The sequence below is a fragment of the Haematobia irritans genome, chromosome 2 (genome assembly GCF_050003625.1).
Source record: "Haematobia irritans isolate KBUSLIRL chromosome 2, ASM5000362v1, whole genome shotgun sequence".
In the NCBI taxonomy this organism is placed as follows: domain Eukaryota; kingdom Metazoa; phylum Arthropoda; class Insecta; order Diptera; family Muscidae; genus Haematobia; species Haematobia irritans.
Genome location: NC_134398.1, coordinates 130147614 through 130175103, shown reverse-complemented (window position 1 = coordinate 130175103; position 27490 = coordinate 130147614). Strand labels below are relative to the sequence as shown.

Below are 27490 nucleotides of genomic sequence, written 5' to 3'. Positions count from 1 at the left end.
GTCTCTAACAACCGTGCCAGAATTGGTCCATATCGGTGCATAATTATATATAGCCCCCATATAAACCATTCTCCAGATTTGACCTCTGGAGCCTCTTGGAGGAGCAAAATTCATCCGATCCGGTTCAATTCGATTGGGGATGGCAGTGTTTAGAAGAAGTTTCTACGCAATCTATGGTGGAGGATACATAAGCTTCGGCCTGGCCGAACTTACGGCGGTATATACTTACTTTTCGGTGCATTTGTATGTAACGCCAAGAAGGAGCAGTCTGTGACCGATTGTTAAGTGTGCCGATCGTCTTAGAGTCGATTTATCGACTGTATATGTAAGTTTGTCTGCAACGTAAGTCCGTTCGCCTTCAAATTCAGAATGTTTTGTGAGTCGCGTAAAACTAACAAAAAAAAAAAATAAGCCAAATCGGTTCATATTTCGATATAGTTCCCATATATATATCTTTCGCTCTATATGCACTTACAAGCTTTTACTCAGATTTACGTTAAATTTTGTAGAAATAATAGTGCACCAAAATTTGGTTAAAGTCGTTTCAGATTTACAGCTCCCATATACAGTGTTACCGTTGTGCGACTTTAGTCGCATTTTGCAACCTTTTTGACGTCATGGGACTTTTTGTGCGACTTTTTTAAAATATGTAAAATGTGCGACTTTAGGGAAGTGCTTAAATTTTAAGCAATTTTTATAAGTGAGAATTCATCGCCGTGCGCCTTACGCGAAGCCACCGCAATGGCCCGCCTTGTATACAAAGGGTCATGGATTCAAGCCCAGTTTCGACCAAAGAGCAAAATGTGTTTCTACGGTGGATGCTGAATGTTTCAAAGCTTCTCCACCACAATGTGAGACGCCAGAACTAGTGAAAAGTATACTTTTCAATGACAAGTTGTCATTGAGCTAAACATAGAAGCACTCATAACTAAAGGTGGGTATTAAGTTCGAGTTTAGCCGCAAATTTTAATTTTTCGCATTTTCAGCTTTTTTCTTCACATGCTATCAAAGTCCTTTAAAAACGAGTTAACGACAACTTTATTTTCAAAATTCAGACTCGACTTCCAGTAGAAATTATGCTAAGTTTCATATAAAAAACGTATTTAAAATAAAGTGTTGAAAAACATGTCCTATTTTTTAACGATTTTTTGCTTTGTAGTCAAGATGCAAAAATACAACAAATTTAAAGACAATTTCATTAATTTTAAACAATTTTTATGAATTATTAAAGTCAAGTTGAGCTTAGCCCAAAAATGTATTCTTTCATGTTATGATACCCATTTTTAAGTCAAATCACTTAATTATAAAGACAATACGACTTCATTGAAAAGTTTATCGACTTTTGGACAAGGGAAAAACTTTATATTAGAGAAATGCGTCTTCTACACGCAGAGAAGGAATATGATCACCTCAACCATGTTTCGAGAGCAAAATGTTTATGTTGACGCCAAAAAAATGTTGTGTTCTCGCCAAACATAAAATGGTTTGCGAAAACAGAAACATAATTTTCGAGAAAATAACATGGTTGCGAAAAAATGTCACATGGTCACCATCCAAAAGTAACACTTTGCTCTTGGAATATGTTTGAGGTGATCATATTCCTTCTCTGGGTGTATGCTAATCAAAATTTGCATTCGTATTTTAAGGACATAAAATCTTTGGCCTCACGACAATATTTTTTTTTTTCAGTGTACCGGAGACAATAGTTTCATTCCATTTTACTTGAAATTTTGCACTTTGAGTAAAATAAACATTTTAGCAATATGTACCAAATTTGATTCAAGTCAGTTAAAATAGATATACCTCCCGTAAATATGTACGTCTGATTTGGGCAAATATGGTAGAATATTCAATTTTATACAAATTTTAATGGGATTTTACTCCAATTATCTTACATTTTACACAGATAATAGATTTAACAATCTGATTCAGTGCGTCGAATTTGATCCCATTCAGTTCAGATTTAGATAAAGCCTACATTTCTTTGCTTTTCCGGATTTGGGAAATATGGCAAAAATACCCACATTTTACACAAAATTCTGTGATGATTTCACTATATTGTAGTCATATCCTACACACTGCAATGTAAAATCCACCAGCCACCGCTAAATAGCAACAATTTAAAAATCGTCCTAGGTTAGGTATAGTGGCAGCCCGATATTTTAGACTCACTTAGACTATTCAGTCCATTGTGATATCACTGTGTACTGCCTGATTCTATGTTAAACTAATGACAAGGACCTCCTTTTTATATCCGAGTCCGAACGGCGTTCCACATTGCAGTGAAACCACTTAGAGAAGCTTTAGTGTTTGGTCGAAACTGGGTTCGAACCCACGATCCTGTGTAGGCAAGGCGGGCATGACAACCATTGGACAACGATTGGACTACCTCCCTACACCTTTAATAATAATTGTCCAATACCATTAATATCGCTTTATAAATTATAAATGCTGTGCAATTGCAACAAAATGGGTTTCACACATTTTTTACTAACTTTGTGTTTCCTCACATTTCACATTTTGGTGAAGGGCATAATAAAGTTGGCCCCTCCCGAGTTTAGATTTTACTTACTTCTTTTGCAAATCAGAATTTGGCATACCCTGATCGTTTAGTGATGTAAAGTGTAAACATTTATGTTTTGTTTTAGAAAATTATGTTTCTAATCAAAAAAAAAAAAATAATTTGCATATGTGATCATTTTGATCTGTAGCATATGGTACTAATTTCACAAAAAAAGAAACAAAAACGAAGTCCTTAAATGTTTCATAAATAGCTTCTTGTTTTCACAACTTCGCAAAACTTTTTCACATTTGCACTTCATTCTCAGGATATGGAGCCACTTGTGTTTCATTCAAATATTTCGTGTTGATGTGTGTGGTGGGTTTTATGGTAGAATTCTAGAATTGGCCATAAATTATAAATGCCTCTTATATTTTAGGGAAATTATGTCTGTCAACTCCTTCTACAATGCGACATTCACATTCATTGAGACTCCTTACTCACCTCTCTCCATCCACCATCTGCTCTCACAGAATGGAATGCTGTATTAAAATGTTATTTCATGACAGATGGTTGTTATTGTTTCTAGTTTGTTTTCACTCTATTTTTGTATTTTTTTATTCTAGGAAAGTTTTCTCACTTGTGTTTTCTTAGGAGACCACCAATGAGTAGATGAGAGCGCGTGCATATGTGCGTATATATCCTGCATTACAAATTGGAAAAGTTTTCCTTTGTTTTGGCAAGAGAAAGAGGGACTTGTGGGTGTGTAGGAGGGACGGAAGTGGTGTTTGTTAGAAATATGTGTGATAAAACGTTTCATATGTGAGTAAATATGCGAAGATGATAAAGTTGAACAGTACCCGAAAAAAAGAGAGAGCAAAAAGCACAGTTTGCCAAAGGCGTGGAGGGGGCATAACATCAAATGCTCTTTGCCAAGTGCTTGTGTCTGTGTTTCCCACACAGCCATTTTAGTCGTCTATTGTTAGTCGTGTGTTTTTTTTTCATCCTCTTTGTTCTCATTCCATTTATGTAAATGTTGATATAATTTATTGTATTTGTTTTTTAAACTTGAAGGATTAGAATTTTCAAATGGAAAGTTAAAATGAAACCACACACACACAGAAAGGGAAATTCCTTTGCCTGTGTTGAAACATTTTCGAATAAATAAAGCAGATGCATGAAACCAAAGGAAAGGGAAAACAGACCAAAGGACGACAGTATTTGGAATTAAATTAAAGTTTGCTCATACGTCAGCTAACAAAAAAGCAATTCTCTATATTATTATATGAATACTTTGGAAAAACATTTAGCGACGGTAGAGAGGAGCTGCAGACAAAAGGTGTTAAATTTAATTAAATAAATAAATTTAAATAAATTCAATATATGTATTGCTTTCAATATTATTCCCAGCAAAAACTTTGGAAGTTGTTCTTAAGGCACAACTTTAAAAACACTTCCAAATATGTTGCTCATTATAACTACACAGGAATTTCTTTTAACTCAAGTTTTTATAAGTCGTTTTTTCATACTTTTAGTGGGTAAATTTATTTTTTTTTGTTTCAAATGGGTTAAAAAATAAAATGGTACAAATCATTTAAATTTTTCGAAAAAAAATATGCTAAATTCATTCTAGAAGAATTGCGAATTCTTTAAATTCTTTGATGCCAAACGTTTCAGACAAGTGATAAAATGCATTAAAAAGCATAAAAAATATAAAAGTTAATATTTTGCCAAAAAATATTACACTTTAAGAAGTGATACAAATTCAGTGCAATGGATGTTGAAATGGTGGACATCCGTTCTATAACAAGCTCATGTTAAATTCATGGCAAGCTTTTTTTGCTGGGTTATTATACCCTGCATCATACTGTGGAACGGGGTTTTATAAGTTCACAGCAAAAAAAATTAAAGTTCTTCCAAAGGCAAAACTTTAAAAGCACTTCCAGAAGATGCACTCTCAAAGGTGTTATTTTTATTACACACACCCAGAAAAAATGACCCCTTCTTTAAGTTAAAATGAACTCATTGTGAAGAAAGTTGAACTTCGTATAGTGCGAAAGACATTTTTATTTGTTTGAACGATGTAATTTTCATAGAAATTAGGTGGAATGCATTCCATATATTATTTAACATTTTCATATATTTTGCTACTGCTGCTGTTGTTGTGTTGTAGCCCCTGGGAATTTTGTATGAAAAAGTATACAAACAAAGGAAAGACAAAAACAAACAATTATTAGGGATTAGACATTTAAGCGTCAACATCCAGCACGAGGAAGCGAGCTGCCTCTACTGGATGTGTCCATAGTGAAGTTGGTGTCAGGTCTGTCGGCCGGACACTCGAAGAGATGCCTCGTGATATGAGGCGAATGTCCACAATTCGGGCAAACATCCTGGATTGCTGGGTTCAGAAGGGAGAGGTAACTATTCAAGTACCTGGAGATCCCCGATCTTAGCTGAGATAGCACCGACCTGGTTTCTCTAGGAAGCCGTCTCTCATCGTCACTGAGTGGTGGTGGTCTCCCCCCAGTACAACGCTGCACTGGTAGGAGTTAATTGCCTTCTGTACCGCTGCCGTGTGCACTGCCTTCAGTGCCGTCCTTATTCCCTCATCACTGTCATCGCCGATCGCATGTTTTATTGACTGGGTATCCTTTCTGAAATCGAAACGAATGGGCTTGCCTCTTTCGGTCGTTGCCCTCCTAGATGTGGCATGGTATGGGTGGTTCACACTCCTGCACTTTATCAGGCGCTCTTGGGTGAGGAGGGTGCAGTGTTGCCTCACCGATAGCATTTTGGCCTCATGTTGCAGATGCTGTTCTGGAGTTTTAGAGTGACATCCCGTTGCAATCCGCAACCCAGTATTTTGCACCGTCTGAAGATTTCTCCATTGGGTATCGCTAATAGTAGGAGTCCAAACGGGGGATGCGTAATCGATAAGGGGACGACCAATAGACTCGTAAGTCTTTTGTATCGTCTCTTTATCTTTCCCCCAGGTGCTACCAGCCAATGCCTTCAGAATCTTGTTTCTGCTTCCAACCTTCTTAGCTATCATTTCTGCATGTATACCAAAGAGGAACAAACTATCAAACGTCACACCAAGAACCTTGGGGTTCTTGCATATGAGGACACTCTGGCCACGAATGTGGATATCGAGATCCATGTTCACTTCCTTGGTCCACGATGTGAAAATGGTCGCTGTCGATTTGAGGGCAGAAAGTTTCAGATTCCTGTTGACAAAGAAATCCCTGAGTGCAGGCAGGCAATCATTAATCCTCACCTCAAGCTCCCGTATGTCCCTACCTGTTGTCACTATGGTACAGTCGTCCGCATAGGCTATCAGGTGGACATCTCGTGGTGGTTGGGGAGCTCCAGCCACATAAAAATTGAAAAGAAGGAGGCACAGTACACCGCCTTGAGGTACGCCCTGTTTGTTCCTCCTGGACGCTGATCTTTTTTCTCTGAATTCCACATAGGACTGTCTGCCATCCATGTAGTTCACCAACCATCTCTTAAGATTACTGGGAAGGGAGGTTCCCCTAATATCTCCCAAGAGCGTGGTGTGGTTCACTGTGTCGAACGCCTTAGACAAGTCCAATGCTACGAGAATCGAACGTTTATGCGGCCTCTAACTATTCAGTCCCTCTGCAATGTTGGCCCGAGCGGAAACCATGCTGATGTTCTGCCAACATTATGTGTTCTGTGAAGTAGGGTAGTAGAATAGCTTCCAGAATCTTCGTTATGGGGGATAGAAGAGTAATTGACCGATACGAGCCTCCAAGGTGTACCTGTTTTCCCGGTTTCAGAACGAGAGTGATGAGACAGACATTGAAGGTGTGTGTCAGATATCTAACGCCATTCTCTCCAATGTGTTTCAGCATCCTCGTAGCCAGGCCATCTGGGCCAATTGCTCTTGGCGGCCTTTATCGCCCGGAGAACATTCTCCTGGCTGATGACCATAGGGGGATTGTCCTGTCTGAGAGCACGGAAGACTCGCCTATGCTTTTTGCTTGCACGATCAACTGTATTGGGGTGATCGACAAATTGTCTGCAGAAAGCGTTCGCTACACATGTGTCATCTTTCGGAGTCCCCCCCCCACCAAGGATACGGAGATGTTATCCCTACGTTTGGGGTTCGAGAGGTTCCTGATAGTAGACCACAGCCGTTTGGATCCGAGATCAGACTCCTCTAAATGCTTGCGTCACTTCTCTCGCTTATGGGTGGCTACAAGCCGGTCGATCTCCTTAGCGAGACTCGGGATCCGGGGGTCAGCTGGATCTACTTTCCGGATCTCGTCCCTCTTATCTGCCAACCTTGATGCCCCCATGGGGAAATTCGGACGGATTTCGGGGATCCGACCCGCTGGTATGCATCTTTTACACGCCCTCTTCAAGACATCTCTGAAGAATCTCTCTCCAGCCGGCGCTGACGTTGGTAGGGGGGCAGTGGCAAACTCGTACTCAGTTAGCGAGGTAAAAAGCTCCCAATTTGCTTTACCAAAGTTCATAAATGTTCTCTTCTCTGGAATTAAGTTGTCTGTCCCAAAGTCAATATTCACTGTGATCGGGAGGTGGTCGGAGTTCATGGCTATGTCTACATGCCATGAGGTCTGAGTCACGAGGTCAGAGCTAACCATGGTGGCATCAGGGGAGCTTCGGCATGTGGCCGTTATGCGAGTCGGGTGGTCTTCATTTAATTCACAGAAATCTGTGTCATCCACCTGATCCGCAATCAATTCTCCTCTAGCGTCACATCCAAGCTCTGAGTACCAACTGTTATGGTGTGCATTCAGGTCACCCAACAGGATAGTACGCTCAGTGTTGGGGTGGGACCTCAGCATTGGCTTGTATCCTGTTTGGCAAGCAGAATCGGGTGGAAATATACCTTTAGAATATATATATCTTCCTCCCCCACCGTGACAGTTATCCCCTGTATCTCCAAATGGGGATCAGTTGTGGTCAGTATCTGTATCTCTGGGTCTGTATCTCACAGAGTCATGGACAATGAAGGCTGCTGTTGTTGTTGTTGCTGCTGATGGTTATACGATGAAGGAATGCTAACATTCATTCTTACATCGCTAGTGGTCGAAGTATTCTGCTGGCTATTAAAGTTAACGGCTGACTGTTGATCGGCTGGCTGTTGTCCCTCGAAACTCCTTTGACATAGCTGCTTAACATTAAGAAGCTCCATGGCAACATCTTCCCACATCAATCCCCGAGAAAGCGTATCGCTACTAGTTGATGTGAGTTCCATCCTATTCTCGTTTAATCTGCATTTTTCATAATGCAGTTTTAGCATAGGTTGACTTGGGAATAGTCTAAAGCACAAAGTACAATGTTTAACAATGCAACGATTAAACATCTTTTTGTGAGAGAATCATATATGGCACATTCATCAAATATATTTAACCATTTTTGTTTTTTGATTTTTTTTTTCAAATATGAATGAAAAAATAAATGATTCTTCTTGTTTCGGTAGAGAGAAGTCACAAACTAAGTTTAGAAATGGGAAATGTTTTCCGCAGAAACTAGGTTATGGGAAAGCAAAAGACAAATCTGTATCCAGGAGTTCTGTTGTTTACCACCAAAGAAGATACAATTTCCATTCTAACTGAGATTTGTTACCTGTTCGATTAATATAGTTTTCTTAAAAACCCTAGGGCTAATGTATGGCCATTTAAAAACTCACACATGTTCGTTCTCGCCATTAAACACTGAATTTTTCCTTACCTCGGATTTCAACAACAAAACGACACTGTGAAAGGAGTCGAGTGTTAACAGCTACAACTTATAACAACACAGCTACAAAAAATAGAGCCCATGCTGAATTTTTCACGTTTTTGATATAAACAATTGCCTGGGACCAAAATTTCACTAGAATCGTAGAGCAAATGCTATACAATTTGAAAACTCGATCACGAACACTCACGTCATAAAACTAACTTGTTCACCTTCTGAACTCCAATTTAAATATCAGCCATAAACAAATTTTCCAATTTATATTACAACTAACTGAATCATCAATAACCTTTAGACATAAAACAAACCATACTTTCCCAGGCCAACGATACATCAAACGATCTCTCACGATCACTCGCGTCATAAAACTTACTTTCTCACCTCATTAATAGAAATTAGATATAAAGAACAAACAAACATATCGATCTTTATTAGCAATGAGTGAATCATCAATGACCTCTAGACACTAGAACAAACCATATTTTATACGCCAAGCACTCACGATACATCAAATTAAAGTTCTCTCACGTTCACTTACGTCATAAAACTTTGAATTTAAATTATAGTTAATGAGATGAGAATCATTAACTATAATTTAAATTCAAAAAAACAAAATTAATGATCAGAATAAATTATCCCACGATCCCCACCCCCAGACCCCAGCCAAAAGCTTAATTATGTATTCACGTCACGTGTTGGCAAGTGGGCCAGTCACGTCTGAAGTGGTACTCCCTATTCTCCCCTACTTGTTTCTAATAACGGTTTTAACTCGTCTTGACATATTTTCTACTAACTTTTCTATTAATTCTTTTGGAATATCCGACGAATTGTGCTGATCTTAGCTCTAGAGCTCATAGCTATTTTTGGTGGTGTTTGGTGTAATCCCAAGTAGCATTTAACCAGGGGCGATAAATTCTCAATGGAATTGAGATCGGGGATTTGTGGTGGTCTTTCGGGCACTTGAGCACTTTGGTCCATTTTCATTTCTTTACTATTTTGTAAGTATGCTAGGGTTTGCTGTCTTGTTGAACAACAACTTGCTCCTCAACCTTCATAAACTTAGACAAATTTGATTGCCAAATACCATGGTAGTCTCCTTTTTTCATGATTCTTTATCACTAATCGTCGGCCAAGTTTCCCACCATCCGCATACCATAAGGTTTCCCCTCATTGTGTAACGGTTTGCTTAATATGGTGTCTTTACCAGGCCATTGCCATTAATATTCTGAGGTCCTTAGCAGTAGTCTTCTTTTGCATCGTTTGGAAAACGGTTTATTTTTGTTTCATCTGAGAATATAACATATTTCCAGTCATCAAAGGTCCAATGTTTGTGGGTTTAACTAGACTTTTTCTATTTAATAAAGATTGCAAAAAGTGAAAACATGCACTCGGTGTCCTGACATTTTTGGTCTAGTTTTCAAAAGGTCGGCCATCCAAATATTAATATTTTAAGTACCCAATAGTAAATTCATGTCCACCCATGTCCTTTGTAAATTTCAAGTAAATCAGAGAAGTTTAGTTTTTTTCACTCTATTAAAAAAGTCGGGCCCTGATCAAATATCGACCGTTTGGGCGATAAATAAGGATTTTATTTGAAAATTTGGGAAAATCGGGCGATAGATATATATGGAATGTTAACTGTGATTAATATCGGTCAAATTTGGGAAAATTAGGCAAAATATATATGGGAGTTATATCTAAATCTAAGCCGAATCCGATGAAACTTTGATCACTTGAAAAACGTAATATGACCACATTTGTTGTGCGATCATAACCGACATCGGTTAATCGGATTCAATTATAGAAAGCGAAACTTGATAGGGGAAAAATTGGCATTTTCGGTTAATCGGGTTTTCGCATTTTAATGGACTTTCCATCTACTTCTCATATGTTTCTTTCGAAGTCATTTTATTGAAAAATACTGAAAATGAGAAACCACTGATTACATATCAAAATATCAAGGTAGTCTTCTTTTGTCATGATTCCTTATTATTAACCAGCGGCCATGTGTGCCACCCTCCGCACACCATGAGTCTTCACGCTCAATATTTAACGGGTTGCTTTACCTGGCGTTTGTGGTCATTACCAGGTTTGACGTTACCAGGTCATTACCAGTAATATTCTGAGGTCGTTACCAGTAATGTTCTTTTGCATCGGATGGAAAATGGTTTATTTTTGTTTCATCGGACCATATAACTCATTTGCAGTCATCAATGGTCCAAACTTTTTGGACCTAACTAGACATTTTTTATTTAATAAAGATTGCAAAAAGTGAAACCATGCCCCCGTTTTTGCTCCACATTCTATATTTTGCCTTTCAACCAAAGAAAATATATTCTCATTTGAACAAACTTTTTGACAAACGAATTCCGTTGTGTTGTAAAGTCCTTTCTTTGAGAGCAACTAAACACTAATATGTTAGAAATCTTTGTTTTGTAAATAAAATGAGTGTTTAAAACTCATTTTCACTAATTTCTATTTATTCGTTTTGAGCAAAATAAAAAAAATTGTACAATATAGAAAATGTTGTACAATTTTTTTCTATAGAATTTGGAAAATAATATTTCTATTTTGGCTAAATTGTATTTCTATAGAAATACAATTTGGTATTTCTATAGAAATACAAATTAATTGGAGAGAAATCTACCAAGCCTTCAACAATTCTACCTATCTACCAAACTGTAAAGGTGTAAAATTTTTGGTAGAATTCTACCAACTGTGCTTTTGAGTCGATCTAACTCAGAACCCAGCTAAAAAAAGCGTCGCCCAAAAAGTGTGAAAATGTGCTTTTTGGATCCGGCTTTTTGATTCGCGCAGAAGCGATGAATTTAACATGGGCTTGTCATAGGACGGAAGTGCACCATTTCCACAGCCGTTGCACTGAATTTGCTTCACTTCGTAAGGAGTGATCCGAATTCAGTGTTTTGGATGTAAATTGAAAAAATTGTGATATTTTGCCACATAAATAATTTTTGATATTTTTTGATGATTTTTAATACATTCTAACCTTTGTTCGAAACTTTTGACCTCAAATATTTCCAAAAGTTCGCAATTTTTGTAGAATGAATTTAGCATTCTTTTTTTTACAAAATTTAAATAATTTGTATCATTTTATTAATCCTTACTGAAACAAAAAAGTTAAAATTCCCTTTGAAAATATGAAAAGCGAGTTATAAAAAATTCAATTACAAGAACTTCCTGAATAGTTAAAATAAAGAAAATCTTTGGAGGACATTTGGAAGTGCTTTTAAAGTTGTGCCCTTAGAAGTACCTCCATTTTTTTTCTTTTTTTGCTGGGAATCACCTTCTGAGTCGATCTATCATCTAGTAAATTTTGTACACTTGAAGGGTACAATAAAAAATACTTTGTGGTCAATTTGAAGATGATCGGTCAGTAAATACGAGTAATGTGTCCTCTATGACCGGTCCGATTTTTTCTAAATAAAATAATTTAAAAATAACAAATAATTTAAAATTCCCATTGTAAAGCTTATGATCCATGTCGAGACACTAAAGCTACTCAAATATTTTATTAAGACCTTCAATACGAACAAAACAGCCACTCATATAGAAGTCATCTGTTTTCCAAGGGATTTAAAAAGGATTTCTGTCTATCGTACAAAAATGTAAATATAACCATAGTAATTAATTCTTTGTTCCCATTCTCTTTCCTATCCTTCACTTTAATGTTTTATTTATCCACTGCCATGGTATCAGCAGCTCATTAATATTCAGTGGAATCTTAACAATATCATGTACTGGCAGTTCAAGAGATTTTTAATTACAATTTTTATTTACATTTGAAATGATGAAATGTAGAACCTCCACCCACCCACAAGGACACTGTGTTCGTCCTTTTTTAAAACGCCTTTTAATGTATCACGCTCTAGGCGTAGCTGTTGATGTTGCTGTCTTTGAGGCAAGCCCTCAGGCTCTCAATTCACATTGATGTTAACATTGCAATTATATTTTTTTCTTCCTCTTGTTTTTATTTATAGTCGCAATTTTATTAAACAATTGCTTTTTTGCGGTTTTCGCAATTTTTTTTTCTTGCCTCTTTTCAGCTGATTGTTGAGATTAATAGCCATGTGGCGTTATTTCGTGATCTCCTTATACATGTGGGCCAATCGAAAGACTGTCCGGAATTACGTGAAAAAATTCGCAAATTACGTCGAACCTGCGTGGAAGCCTTCAAACGTACAGAACAGATTTTGATGCCACAAGTGAAAAAGTGAGTAAAGTTTTTCTCTTTTTTTTGTTACAATTGACTATAGATGATAAATGCATATTAAATATTTACGTAGTAGTTTTTTTTGAGGGAGAAAAGTTTTGTGGCATTTTCACATGATTAATCGGCTTTCACAAATCAAGTAAAAATGCCACAAAACCAAAACAGAACAAATAACGAAACACTAAATTTAGGCAGGAGCGACTATACGAGTATTATACCCTGTACCACGTTATAAATTAGCATGCATAGCTAGAATGTTAATTCTACTCCCTCTGAAAATTGTCATGTAAATCGGAATAAAAATTTCCGTGGTCATATGAATCCAAATCGTATCACAGATATATATGGGAGCTATATATAAATCTGAAACGTTTTTACCAAATTTGGGCACACTGACGATAGCACTAATTGTATTTCTTGTGCGAAAATTTTATATTGATTTGCTCCAAATTGGCTTTTGGGGTCATATAAGTGCATATCGGGCGAAAGATGTATATAACAGCTATATCAAAATCTGAACCAAAATCAATAGAGTAGAACTCTGACACAAAATATATATCCATAGGCGTAGGAAGGCCTCTGGGGAGAAGGTTTAGATTCCCCCAGAAAAATTCAACCCCTCCCCAACACATAATTTGAAAATCTATTTACGATTTTTCATTATTATACCCTTCACCACTACTGTGGTACAGGGTATAATAAGTTTGTGCATTTGTATGTAACGCCAAGAAGGAAAAGTCTGAGACCCATCGTTTAGTATACCGATCGTCTTAGAATTAAATTCTGAGTCGATTTAGCGATGTCCGTCTGTCTGTCTGTCCGTCTGTCTGTCTGTTGATGTATTTTTGTGTGCAAAGTACAGCTCGCAGTTTTAGTCCGATTGTCCTAAAATTTGGTATAGGGTCCTGTTCCAGCTCAAAGACGATCCCTATTGATTTTGGAAAAAATCGGTTCAGATTTAGATATAGCTGCCATATATATTTTTAACCGATCTGGTCATAATTGGCGTGTATATCAACCGATCTTCCTCAAATTCCGTACATCCGAATATTTTATGAGTCTCGAAAAACTTGCAAAATATCAGCCAAATCGGTTCAGATTTAGATATAGCTCCCATATATAGCTTTCGCCCGATTTACACTCATTTGCCCACAGAGGCCAATTTTTTGCTCCGATTTAGTTGAAATCTTGCACAGGGAGTAGAATTAGCATTGTAGCTATGCGCGTCAAATTTGGTTGAAATCGGTTCAGATTTAGATATAGCTCCCATATATAGCTTTCGCCCGATTTACACTCAAATGACCACAGAGGCCAATTTTTTGCTCCGATTTAGTTGAAATTTTGCACAGGGAGAATAATTAGCATTGTAGCTATGCGTGCCAAATTTGGTTGAAATCGGTTCAGATATAGATATAGCTCCCATATATAGCTTTCGCCCGATTTACACTCATATGACCAAAGAGGCCAATTTTTTGCTCCGATTTAGTTGAAATTTTGCACAGAGAGTAGAATTAGCATTGTAGCTATGCGTGCCAAATTTGGTTGAAATCGGTTCAGATTTAGATATAGCTCCCATATATAGCTTTCGCCCGATTTACACTCAAATGACCACAGAGGCCAATTTTTTGCTCCGATTTAGTTGAAATTTTGCACAGGGAGAATAATTAGCATTGTAGCTATGCGTGCCAAATTTGGTTGAAATCGATTCAGATTTAGATATAGCTCCCATATATAGCTTTCGCCCGATTTACACTCATATGACCACAGACAAGGCCGTAGCCAGGATTTTAATTCGGGGGGGGTTCAACTTTAAAAAAAAAATATTCATATAATCTCATGGTGACGGGGTATAATAAGTTTGTCATTCCGTTTGTAACACATCGAAATATCGATTTCCGACTATATAATGTATATATATTCTTGATCAGTGGGAAATTCTAAGACGATATAACGATGTCCGTCTGTCTGTCTGTTGTAATCACGCTACAGTCTTCAATAATGAAGCAATCGTACTGAAATTTTGCACAAACTCGTCTTTTGTCTGCAGGCAGGTCAAGTTCGAAAATAGGCTATACGGTCCAGGTTTTGATATAGTCCCCATATAAACCGACCTCCCAATTTCGGGTCTTGGGCTTATAGAAATCGTAGTTTTTATCCAATTTGCCTGAAATTTGAAACCTAGAGGTATTTTATGACCATAAAGAGGTGTGCCAAAAATGGTGATTATCGGTCCATGTTTTGGTATAGCCCCCATATAGACCGATCTCCCGATTTTACTTCTTGGGCTTATAGAAACCGCAGTTTTTATCCAATTCACCTGAAATTGAAAATCTAGAGGTATTGTAGGACCACAAATACGTGTGCCAAAAATTGTGAGTATCGATCCATATTTTGGTATAGCCCCCATATAGACCGATCTCCCGATTTTACTTCTTGAAATTGGAAATCTAGAGGTATTGTAGGACCACAAATACGTGTGCCAAAAATTGTGAGTATCGGTCCATGTTTTGGTATGGTCCCCATACAAAACGACCTCCCGATTTGGGGTCTTGGGCTTATAGAAACCGTAGTTTTTATCCAATTTGTCTGAAATTGGAAATCAAGAGGTATTTTAGGACCATAAAGAGGTGTGCCGAAAATGGTTAGTATCGGTCCATATTTTGGTATAGCCCCCATATAGACCGATTTCAAGATTTTACTTCTTGGGCTTCTAGAATCCAAAGTTTTTATCCTATTTGACTGAAATTGGAAATCTAGAGGTATTTTCGGGTCATAAAGAGGTGTGCCGAAAACGGTGAGTATCGGTCCATATTTTTGTATAGCCCCCATAAGAACGATCTCCCGATTTAACTCCTTGGGTTTCTAGAAACCGTAGTTTTTTCTGATTTGCTTGAAATTGTAAATATTCTGGTATTTTAGGCTCACAAAAACGTGTATCGGATTAAGTTTTTATCGATCCCGCGAATGATTTAGTACCTTTTGTGTAGACATTTTTGAGTCGATATCAGATTTATGGTACAATAGCTTTGACAAAATATTTTAATATTTTGAGAAAGTCTTTATCAACCTTATTTGCTAATATTCTTTTACAAATATGGCAAAACAGACATGTTCATGTTGGAAGAAAATCTCGATGTTGTAAAAGACATAGCCAAAAACAGGATTTTATTGAACTTCAAGAAAGTTTTAGTCGAAAAAAGAATGCGATTCTATATTATCGATTTTTTATTTCGGTAGAAAATGTTGGCAAAATTTTATTTCTATATAGAATTTTTGCAAAATTTTATTTTTATAGAAAATTTTGTAAAAATTTTATTTTCTTTAAAATTCAGTCTCTTGACAATAATCTTCCAGTGAAATTTTTGTTGAAATTTAGTAAAAAGAACCTTTCCGCTCAAAAAATACCTTTTTTGTACTCTCTTAAAAATTGTATTTTCCATCCCTGAGTAACTGGCAAAGTGACCAAAATTTTTAAAAGAATATGCACGTTTGGAAAAATCTCTTTATTGCTTCCATCGCTGAATTAGGCAGGTTCTTTCCGCAGGTTTTGCTCCATTTCATTTACACATGTGTGTTTGGCTGTTTCGTTGTTGTTGCTATGGCCAAACAAAGCGAGTCATGTTCACAAAAAGAACAACAAACACACATAAAAAGCAGAAATACATTTTCCAAAAATGAAATTTGTGGTGCGAGAACAAAAATAATTTGTTTTTTTTTTTTCGACTGTCGTTTGACGGGCTTTTCAACTAGTATTCTATGATTTGTGCAAGTTTTATAGGTAAGCGTTTTTCAAAATAAAACCTCCAGCTTTTCTTCAACATCTTCGATAAGATTTTTCTATGCAGCTAAAAATATATATTTATTTATATAAAAATATTCATTCATTTCCGGGGGGGGGTTTGATCCCCCTCACCCCCCCCCCCCCTGAATACGGCCTTGACCACAGAGGCCAATTTTTTGCTCCGATTTAGTTGTAATTTTGAACAGGGAGTAGAATTAGCATTGTAGCTATGTGTGCCAAATTTGGTTGAAATCGGTTCAGATTTAGATATATCTCCCATATATAGCTTTCGCCCGATTTACACTCATATGACCGTAGAGGCCAATTTTTAACTCCGATTTAGTTGAAATTTTACACAGGGAGTAGAATTAGCATTGTAGCTATGCGTGCCAAATTGAAATCGGTTCAGATTTAGATATAGCTCCCATATATATGTTTTTCTGATTTCGACAAAAATGGTCAAAATACCAACATTTTCCTTGTAAAATCGCCACTGCTTAGTCGAAAAGTTGTAAAAATGACTCTAATTTTCCTAAACTTCTAATGCATATATATCGAGCGATAAATCATAAATACACTTTTGCGAAGTTTTCTTAAAATTACTCCAGATTTAAATGTTTCCCATATTTTTTACTAACATTGTGTTCCACCCTAGTGCATTAGCCGACTTAAATTTTGAGTCTATAGATTTTGTAGAAGTCTATCAAATTCTGTCCAGATCGAGTGATATTTAAATGTATGTATTTGGGACAAACCTTTATATATAGCCCCAACACATTTGACGGATGTGATATGGTATCGAAAATTTAGATCTACAAAGTGGTGCAGGGTATAATATAGTCGGCCCCGCCCGACTTTAGACTTTCCTTACTTGTTTTTATATAATACTAGTGTAGCCCGGCCCGCTTCGCTGCGCCTCCCGAAGCATATTTTCGGTAACTTAGTCAATCATATCCTTCGATCTGATCCAATTCGAAGAGATTTGAACTCTTTCAAAGAGTAGGGTCAGGGGAAGTGTGGCACCAAAACTGAAGTACTGATTGATCACTCTATGGTTTCCATACACGTGTCCCGTACATTTAACAAAAATCGGATTGCTTGCTTTCCCGTTGCTATACAGAAATAGGGCTGTTATGCAGACGTAATACAGACGGACTTAACAAACGTCGGGTAGAGGTGTTCCCTTTCAAGTCTGGCAAAAGCCTGTGGAAAAGTCATAAAATTATGTACCGAGTTCCCATTTATCGACAATCCTCTACTTTTTATTTTCAAAAAAAATCGAACAAAAGGGAACCCCCTCCTTCGCTCCTCCAGATATCGTAAATTAACAAAATAAAACAAGTAAGGAAAGTCTAAAGTCGGGCGGGCCCGACTATATTATACCCTGCACCACTTTGTAGATATAAATTTTCGATACCATATCACATCCTACAAATGTGTTGGGGGCTATATATAAAGGTTTGTCCCAAATACATACATTTAAATATCAATCGATCTGGACAGAATTTGATAGACTTCTACTATCTACTATCTATAGACTCAAAATTTAAGTCGGCTAATGCACTAGGGTGGAACACAATGTTAGTAAAAAACAAGTAAGGAACGTCTAAAGTCGGGCGGGGCCGACTATATTATACCCTGCACCACTTTGTAGATCTAAATTTTCGATACCATATCACCAAATACATACATTCAAATATCAGTCGATTTGGATCTGTCCATAGATAGACTTTTACAAAATCTAATTATACAATTATTATTCGAGCTTTATGGACAGATATAGATTAAGGAACATGGTTAATAGAGCCATTGAAAAGAAAACGCCAGATACAAATCTATACACGCCTGGACTGTACATGTTTCGGTTCGGGCGAATGAACCTTTCCACAGCCTTTAGTATAGATCTGGCTGGGAGAGATAACTCAATTTTGGGCCCTTTATGCTAACTCCTTATGGAGAAAACATTTGGGAAATTTCCTCTTACAAATTGAATCATCTTTTCTCCCACTGTACATCATCTTTTCATATAACTTACAAGTCCCTTAATCTTATTTTTATTTCGTTTTGTTACATAGTAATGCAACAACACGAAATTTATTTTTAGAAAGCTTATTTGTTAGAATTCACCTAATTCAAATCTATAGACTCAAAATTTAAGTTGGCTAATGCACTAGGGTGGAACACAATTTTAGTAAAAACAAGTAAGGAACGTCTAAAGTCGGGCGGGGCCGACTATATTATACCCTGCACCACTTTGTAGATCTAAATTTTCGATACCATATCACCAAATACATACATTTAAATATCAGACAATTTGGATCTGTCCATAGATAGACTTTTACAAAATCTATAGACTCAAAATTAAAGTTGGCTAATGCACTAGGGTGGAACACAATTTTAATAAAAAAAACATATGCACTAACTTATAATACCCTGTTCCACAGTGTGGCGCAGGGTATAATATGGGAAACATTTAAATCTGAAGCAATTTTAAGGAAACTTCGCAAAAGCTTATTTATGATTTATCGCTCGATATCTATGTATTAAGAGTTTAGGAAAATTAGAGTCATTTTTACAACTTTTCGACTAAGCAGTGGCGATTTAACAAGGAAAATGTTGGTATTTTGACCATTTTTGTCGAAATCAGAAAAACATATATATGGGAGCTATATCTAAATCTGAACCGATTTCAATCAAATTTGGCACACCAAATTTGGCATGCATAGTTACAATGCTTAATCTACTCCCTGTGCAAAATTTCAACCAAATTGGGCCAAAACTCTGGCTTTTAGTTCCATATTAGTCCATATCGGGCGAAAGATATATATGGGAGCTATATCTAAATCTGAACCGATTTCAATCAAATTTTGCACACATGACTATATTACTAATTGTACTCCTAGTGCAAAATTTCAACCAAATTGGGTCAAAACTCTGGCTACTGGGGCCATTTAAGTCCATATCGGGCGAAAAATATATATGGAAGCTATATCTAAATCTGAACCGATTTCAATCAAATTTGGCACACATGACTACATTACCAATTGTACTCCTTGTGCAAAATTTCAAGCTAATCGGGATAAAACTCTGGCTTCTGGGTCCATACAAGTGAATATCGGGCGAAAGATATATATGGGAGCTATATCTAAATCTGAATCGATTTCAACCAAATTTGGCATCCATAGTTACAATGCTTAATCTACTCCTTGTACAAAATTTCAACCAAATTGGGCCAAAACTCTGGCTTTTAGGACCATATTAGTCCATATGGGGCGAAAGATATATATGTGAGCTATATCTAAATCTGAACCGATTTCAATCATATTTTGCACACTTGACTATACTACTAATTGTACTCCTAGTGCAAAATTTCAACCAAATTGGGCCAAAACTCTGGCTTTTAGGGCCGTATTAGTCCATATCGGGCGAAAGATATATATGGGAGCTATATTTAAATCTGAACCTATTTCAATCAAATTTGGCACACATGACTACATTACCAATTGTACTCCTTGTGAAAAATTTCAAGCTAATTGGGATAAAACTCTGGCGTCTGGGTCCATATAAGTGCATACCGGGCGAATGATATATATGGGAGCTATATCTAAATCTGAATCGATTTCAACCATATTTGGCATGTGTAGTTACAATGCTTAATCTACTCCCTTTGCAAAACTTCAACCAAATTGGGCCAAAACTCTGGCTTTTAGGACCATATTAGTCCATATCGGGCGAAAGATATATATGTGAGCTATATCTAAATCTGAACCGATTTCAATCAAATTTTGCACACTTGACTATACAACTATACAACATAAGTGTTATGTTTGTACAAAATTTCAAGCATATCGGCATAAAACTCTGGCTGCTGGGTCCATATTAGTGCATATTGGGCGAAAGATATATATGGGAGCTATATCTAAATCTGAACCGATTTCTTCCAAAATCAATAGGGTTCTATTCTGACCCAAATTAGGAACATGTGCCAAATTTGAAGGCGATTGGACTTAAATTGCGACCTAGACTTTGATCACAAAAATGTGTTCACAGACAGACGGACGGACGGACATGGTTATATCGACTCAGGGACCCACCCTGAGCACTATTGCCAAAGACACCATGTGTCTATCTCGTCTTCTTCTGGGTGTTACAAACATATGCACTAACTTATAATACCCTGTTCCACAGTGTGGCGCAGGGTATAAAAAATATGGGAAACATTTAAATCTGAAGCAATTTTAAGGAAACTTCTCAAAAGTTTATTTATGATTTATCGCTCGATATACAGTCGAAGCTCGGTTTAACGAACGATATATTGTCAGGCCCTTTCGTTATTTAGAAAAATTCGTTAAATCGAACGGGAATATTAAATGTTAACTTTTATTGAAAATCTTACTCCGCTGCTCCTGTCGGCATAGATTGCCGTTTCGACCGAGCAACAAAAAAATTTTTCAGCGGTAGTTTATCCCTCTCACTAATGATGTTGATATTCCTTTGTATTTCATAATTTATCTTCAGCTATAAGACGCAGGTTCCTTGTTATTGTGCTAAATATGGAGTCGGGTAGCACTCATTATTAAGAGAAAAATTCACCACCTGTCCAATTGGCAATCCTACGAAATATTGCCACTAACGGACCTATTACAGGACTAGTACCAGTGCTCGAGTTTGTCGTAGTTTTTAAATTTTCATATAATTTATTGATTTCTATACTCTCTTTATTTTAAAATTTTATTTGATCTATACATTTACCTATGGGCCAACATAGTCCAAAAGTTTTTCTTTCTGATGAAATTTGGATGATCAAAATAATACCGGTACCTAAGAGTTTGTCCCAGACTGGTTCATGAGGACCTGTCTAGTCCTGCTAAGTTCTCCCAGGTCATGTAGTTTGGAATGAGTCCAATCCGTGACCTGCAGTGTAAATTTATCCCCGTCAATGACAAACCCGTGTTGAAGTGATCGGTCCCTTCCATACGTTTCGGGACTGGTCTATTCACACCAGGGAGTAGTCCTGTACCGGTTCTGTTGTAGATTTATTTCCCGTAGCGAAGCTGCGCCACTCTATCTAACCTAACTTTACCAGTTACCCGGCCATTGAATATGTGTTTTCAAACATTTTAATGGAATCAAAATATCTTGGGAATGCCGTACTTTGAATACATTTCCTAAGGACTTAAGCCATTCTCACAATCGTCTAATATTGCTGATTTGTTGTTGTTTATTTTCTTAAGATTAAAAGCCTTTTCGTTAAATCGAACGTAAATTTTGTTCAATTGTTCGTTATTTGGAATACTCAATGTTAAGAAGTTTGACGTTCGTTAAATTGGATTTTCGCTAAATGGAATATTCGTTAAACAGAGCTTCGACTGTATATGTATTAGAACTTTGGGAAAATTAGAGTCATTTTTACAACTTTTCGACTAAGCAGTGGCGATTTTACAAGGAAAATATTGGTATTTTGACCATTTTTGTCGAAATTAGAAAAACATATATATGGGAGCTATATCTAAATCTGAACCGATTTCAACCAAATTTGACACGCATAGCTTCAATGCTAATTCTACTCCCTGTGCAAAATTTCAACTAAATCGGAGTTAAAAATTGGCCTCTGTGGTCATATGAGTGTAAATCGGGCGAAAGCTATATATGGGAGATATATATAAATCTGAACCGATTTCAACCAAATTTGGCACGCATAGCTATAATGCTAATTCTACTCCCTGTGCAAAATTCCAACTAAATCTGAGAAAAAATTGGTCTCTGTGGTCATATGAGTGTAAATCGGGCGAAAGCTATATATGGGAGCTATATCTAAATCTGAACCGATTTCAACCAAATTTGGCACGCATATGTACAATGCTAATTATACTCCCTGTGCAAAATTTCAATTAAATCGGAGTAAAAGATTGGCCACTGTGGTCATATGAGTGTCAATCGGGCGAACGATATATATGGGAGCTATATCTAAATCTGAACCGATTTCAATAAAATTTGGCACACTTAACTACACTTCTAATTGTACTCCTAGTGCAAAATTTCAACCAAATTGGGTTAAAACTCTGCCTTCTGGGACCGTATTAGTCCATATCGCGCGAAAGATATATATGGGAGCTATATCTAAATCTGAACCGATTTCTTCCAAAATCAATAGGGTTCTATTCTGAGCCAAAACACATATTTGTGCCAAATTTGAAGTCGATTGGACTAAAACTGCGACCTAGACTTTTATTACAAAAATGTGTTCACGGACAGACGGACATGGCTATATCGACTCAGGAGCCCACCGTAAGCATTTTTGCCAAAGACACCATGTGTCTATCTCGTCTCCTTCTGGGTGTTGCAAACATATGCACTAACTTATAATACCTTGTTCCACAGTGTGGCGCAGGGTATAAAAACGTACCCTATATTAATTTCACAAACTACCCATCTTCACTATTCTCCTTCCCCAAACAGACATCGAAAAATCATGTACCCTGTATAAATTTAATCATTTTCTGCCAATTTCAAGTAAATCGGAGAAGGTTAGATTTTGCCCTATTTTTTGTAAAGGGACGTCAATTTCTCTGCAAATTCCAAGAAAATATGTAAACTTTCCTTCAAGTTTCATAGCGTGGGACAATGAGAAGGTTCCTGTCCAAATACCCAAAAATCAAGTACACCATATTGATTTCATAATCTTCCCCTACGGCCTTTGTAAATTTCAAGTAACCTTGAGAATTCTAGTTTTGTTTTTTAGTTTTAAAAGAGGTCTCCCTCCTTGTCCCAATATCGAAAAATGTTATAGCGTATATTGTGTAGACGTCCCAGAAAATCTCAAGCAAATTATAAGCCCAATTTTTAAACAACATGGAAAGGGGAGGTCCCTCTTCCCTTCCGAATATCACAAAATCAAATATCCATTATAATAATATAACCTACCCCACATCCTCTGTAAATTTCAAGCAACTTGGAAAAGTTTTTACTTGAGGAGAAATGAGGTCTCCCTGTGCCCTTTTATTTTTCCCCAACCAAATATTAAAAATCATATATCTCATATAAATTTCATAATCTCCTCCAAGTTCTCCGTAAAACTTCAGTAAGTCGACGAATTTTAGTTTTTTCACTGCATTTTAATAAAAGTTGGACAAAGGGAAGGCCCCCTCCTCGAACAAATATCGAAAAATAAAGCAGCTGTTCTTTGCCTAGACGCCCCCTTCAACCTTCCCTGAAAATTTCAAGCAAATCGGATAATTTTGTTCCAATTTTCAAAAAGTTGGGCAAAGGGAGGACCTCATTCCCGTCCAAATACGCGTGTTCTCCAAAAAAAAAAAATCCTATAAAGGGGTGGTCCACCTCCGCGACCAAATATCGCAAAATAATGTAGCGGGTCTTTGTCTAGACATCACCCCTAAGCTTCCTTGAAAATTTCACCCAAATCGGAGAACTTTGGCCCAATTTTGAAAAAGTCGGGCAAGGGGGATGTTCCCCTGCCCCACCAGATATCAAAAAATGCGGTACCCTATTTTCACCACATGATTACCGATTCTCCGAACATTTTTCATGTGAAAAAATAAATATATTATATAACAAAAGCAACTGCGATGCATTCAAATTATAATTTTTTTTATTGTGCGCTGTTTGTAAAATAGGATTTTCCCGCTTTTCCGTTGAAACTTTTCTTGAATTATCTTTGCTATAAACCTCACAGAGCCCGAGACCTTTCCAACGAACGCAAACCCATGGAAATCGGTTCGTGTGTTCTGGAGTAGCATGAGAGTTGGCGCTGTGAATAAAAAAAGATTTATTTTATGTTATTTTAAAGTAGAGGCTTTAAATAAACCAGCAAAAAAAGCGTCGCCAAAAAGTAATGAAATGTTTTTTTTTGATCCGGAATTGGTGCAAAATTGACGCAGAAGCGCTGAATTTAACATGGGCTTGTCATAGGACGGAAGTCCTCCATTTCAACAGCCGTTGCACTGAGTTTGCATCACTTCTTTAGGTGTTATCCGAATTCAATGTTTTGGATGTGATATTTTGTTAAATAAATAATTTTTATAATTTTTTTTAATTTTTAATGGATTCTAACGCTTGTCGGAAACGTTTGACCTCAAATATTTTCTAAAATTCACAATTTTTTCAGATTTGGATTTAGCACTTTTTTCGACAAAATTTAAATGATTTGTACCATTTTATGAATTCTTACTCTGTTTTTAACCTATTTGAAGCAAAAAAAGTTAAAATTACCCATTAAAAGTATGAAAAAACTATGTTATAAAAAATTGAATTAAAAGAACATCTTTGGTAGTTAAAATAAAGAACATCATTGTGAGTGAATCTTCTGGAAGTGCTTTTGAAGTTGTGCCTTTGGAAGAACTTCCAAATTTTTTTGATGGGAAGCTATAAATATTCTCTTTATTGGTGAGCACTAAAATGCAATAAAATGCATACAAAAACCAAAGCAGCTATATTTTCGGGTTCTTTTTTGTATTTTTGCTCACACTTCCAAAGATATTATTGGTCAAATAGCGCTTATTTTCGTAAGGCCATTTGGTCACAATTCAAGAATCAATTTTCCAGAACAAATCCATATAGCTCTTGAAGTAATTGAGGTAGGTCCTCAAAATTATAATTTTTGTTCTACATGATGTTAATACAAGTAAAAACAGAAGAACAATTAAAGTTTTTAACATTAGGTTTATTTCGGTAGTGAAAGGGTTAATTAAATTAAAATCGGCCAGGCCGAATCTTATGTACCCTCCACCATGGATTGTGTAGAAACTTCTACTAAAGACTGTTATCCACAATCGAATTACTTAGGTTGTGGTAATACTTACCGATGGCAAGGTATCAAATTTCAACCGGATCGGATGAATTGTGCTTGTCCAAAAGGCACCGGAGGTCAAATCTTGGAACCGGTTTAATATATAGGGGTATATTAACTTTGTCATTCAGTTTGTAACACACCGAAATATTGTTCTAAGACCCCATAAAGTACACTATGTCAAGAAAGTCTTTTGACATTGCCAAATATTTCAAATTCCAGAAATTATTGAAATATTAAATATTTTATTTTTTTGCAGCAATGCTGTGTACGTATGTATACTTTGCAAAATACATAATAAAATATTTTTTTAAATTTCATTATATTTAATTTTGAAACAAAACATAATTTTTAACCTATTGTCAAAACACTTTCTTGACATACTGTATATATATTCTGGGTGGTGGTGAAATTCTGAGTCGATTTAAGCATGTCCGTCCGCCCGTCTGTTAAAATCACGCTAACTTCCGAACGAAACAAGCTATCGACTTGAAACTTGGCATAAATAGTTGTTATTGGTGTAGGTTAGGTTAGGTTAGGTTAAAGTGGCAGCCCGATTAAGATTCAGGCTCACTTAGACTGTTGGGGCAGATCGTATTTTATGTCATTTATATTACTTTAATTTATGTATTTATTAATTTAGTATTTTTATTTTATTTATTCTCCACTATTTATTTTATTAGTCGTTTAATTGTTCTTTATTTAAATTTTATTTACATCCCTTTAATGTTTCCCCACCCTAATATTTACTTTCAAATTCATTTCGTTTATTTACTTTACTCTCTTTTAGTTCTATGACCTATATTCGTTTTTCGTTTGTTTTCGATCATTTAATGTTACATTAGTTATTATAGTTTGTTTTGGTTTGATCGATCTCTTCCCACTGCTTATGTTGGTCGTGGGTATAGTTGAAGAAAACAACAACAACAAAGCATAAATATCGTTTATGCTTTCGCTTGTTATTTGTTTTTCATAATGCTTGCAAATTTGATGCATTGGTTGAATGCATGTATGTATGTACATACATACATATCAATAACTGTCATCTTTTGGTTCTTTTCGTGGTTCAGTGGGAAGAGATGATCAAAGTTAAAGTTAGTTGTCGATTATTGTCTGTCACCAACGCGTTGCTCGAATAAAGAAAAACAATGTTTGAACTTGTTATATTAAACCAAATAGAATATTAACTCTTGTTGTTCGGCATAGTTACATTGGAAATAATTATTGTAATAAAACAACTTATTTAAACTGAATTTTTACTCGGTCGTTGGGTTTTTAAAAAGGCAATGTTTGAACGGGTAAAAATATAAAGAAAATCTAAGTTGTTCTACGGGCGACATATCAACTTTGTGGTTCTGTGCAAACATTTTGGCGACCGTGACAGGACGGTCAGTGTTTAAAGTTGAAAATAATTTGTTGTGGAAAAAGGTTTTCGTACATTTGAAGTGGTGTGGGGTATTTCATCATTGTTGTGTTATTCATGCTTTCGTTGCCCCTACTGCTGATGTTAAATCCTGTTAGTTTTGTACCTTTGGACACCAACTTTAATTGCTGCCGTCGTAATTATTTTGAAAGAAATTCAACTCGGAGTTTTTTAGCAGAATCAAAGTGAATTGTTGTTACGTAACAATTATAAAGCTTGGCTTGGTGATACATAAAATTCCAATTTAGTGGAAATTAGCGCCATATTTATTGGAAAGCGCTAATTGCAAAATTGTCTTTCGTCGTTGACGTTCTCTTAAGTTTGCAAAATGACGAGAGACGATAATGATGCTTCTGAAGAAGCAAGTGGTGCTGATTTGTCTTCTCTTAAACAGCAACGTAGCTCTATGAAGAGGAATATCAGCAACATGCATAAAAAGGTAGAAAAAGATGGTGCAAAAGTAGATTCCACTATTTTAGAGTGTCGTTTGCAAATTTTGGAATCATACTTCAAACAGTTGTGCCACATCCAAACTCAAATAGAAACACTTAGTCCGGCTGACACATCGAGGAGTGATTTGGAAGAACTTTTCATAACTGCAAAGGCAAAAATATTGGGCCTTCTGAACAAAAGTCGTAGTTCTATACCTGGTGATACTACTTTGATGAATGCTTCAATTGCCGGAATTTCAACACAATCTCGTTTGCCTTCGTTGAAATTGCCTCGTTTTGATGGAAAATATGGCGAGTATAAAAGATTTATTTCGACATTTAACAACATGGTCCATGAAAATCAAACTATTACCCCAATTGACAAATTCAATTATTTATTGAATTGTCTCAGTGGTCCCGCTTTGGCAGTTGTTGAAGCTTTTCAAGTGTCGGAGGAAAATTATCCGAAAGCACTAACACGGCTCCAGGAGCGTTATGACAATAAGGTATTGATTTTTTTGGAACATATCAACACTCTTTTCGATATTCCGAAAATGGCAAAAGGTGATAGCTCATCATTGC

At 36.4% G+C, this 27490-nt stretch overlaps 1 protein-coding gene across 1 annotated transcript in view; it reads left to right on the top strand.

The window, feature by feature from the left end:
* The window catches only part of dcma (decima), a 482124-nt gene that overhangs the window by 416334 nt on the left and 38300 nt on the right, over nucleotides 1–27490 (top strand). Inside the window, exon 2 of the mRNA XM_075293823.1 lies at nucleotides 12301–12467. Coding sequence (XP_075149938.1) covers nucleotides 12301–12467 — 167 coding nt within the window. The remainder of the gene's footprint in view (nucleotides 1–12300; nucleotides 12468–27490) is intronic.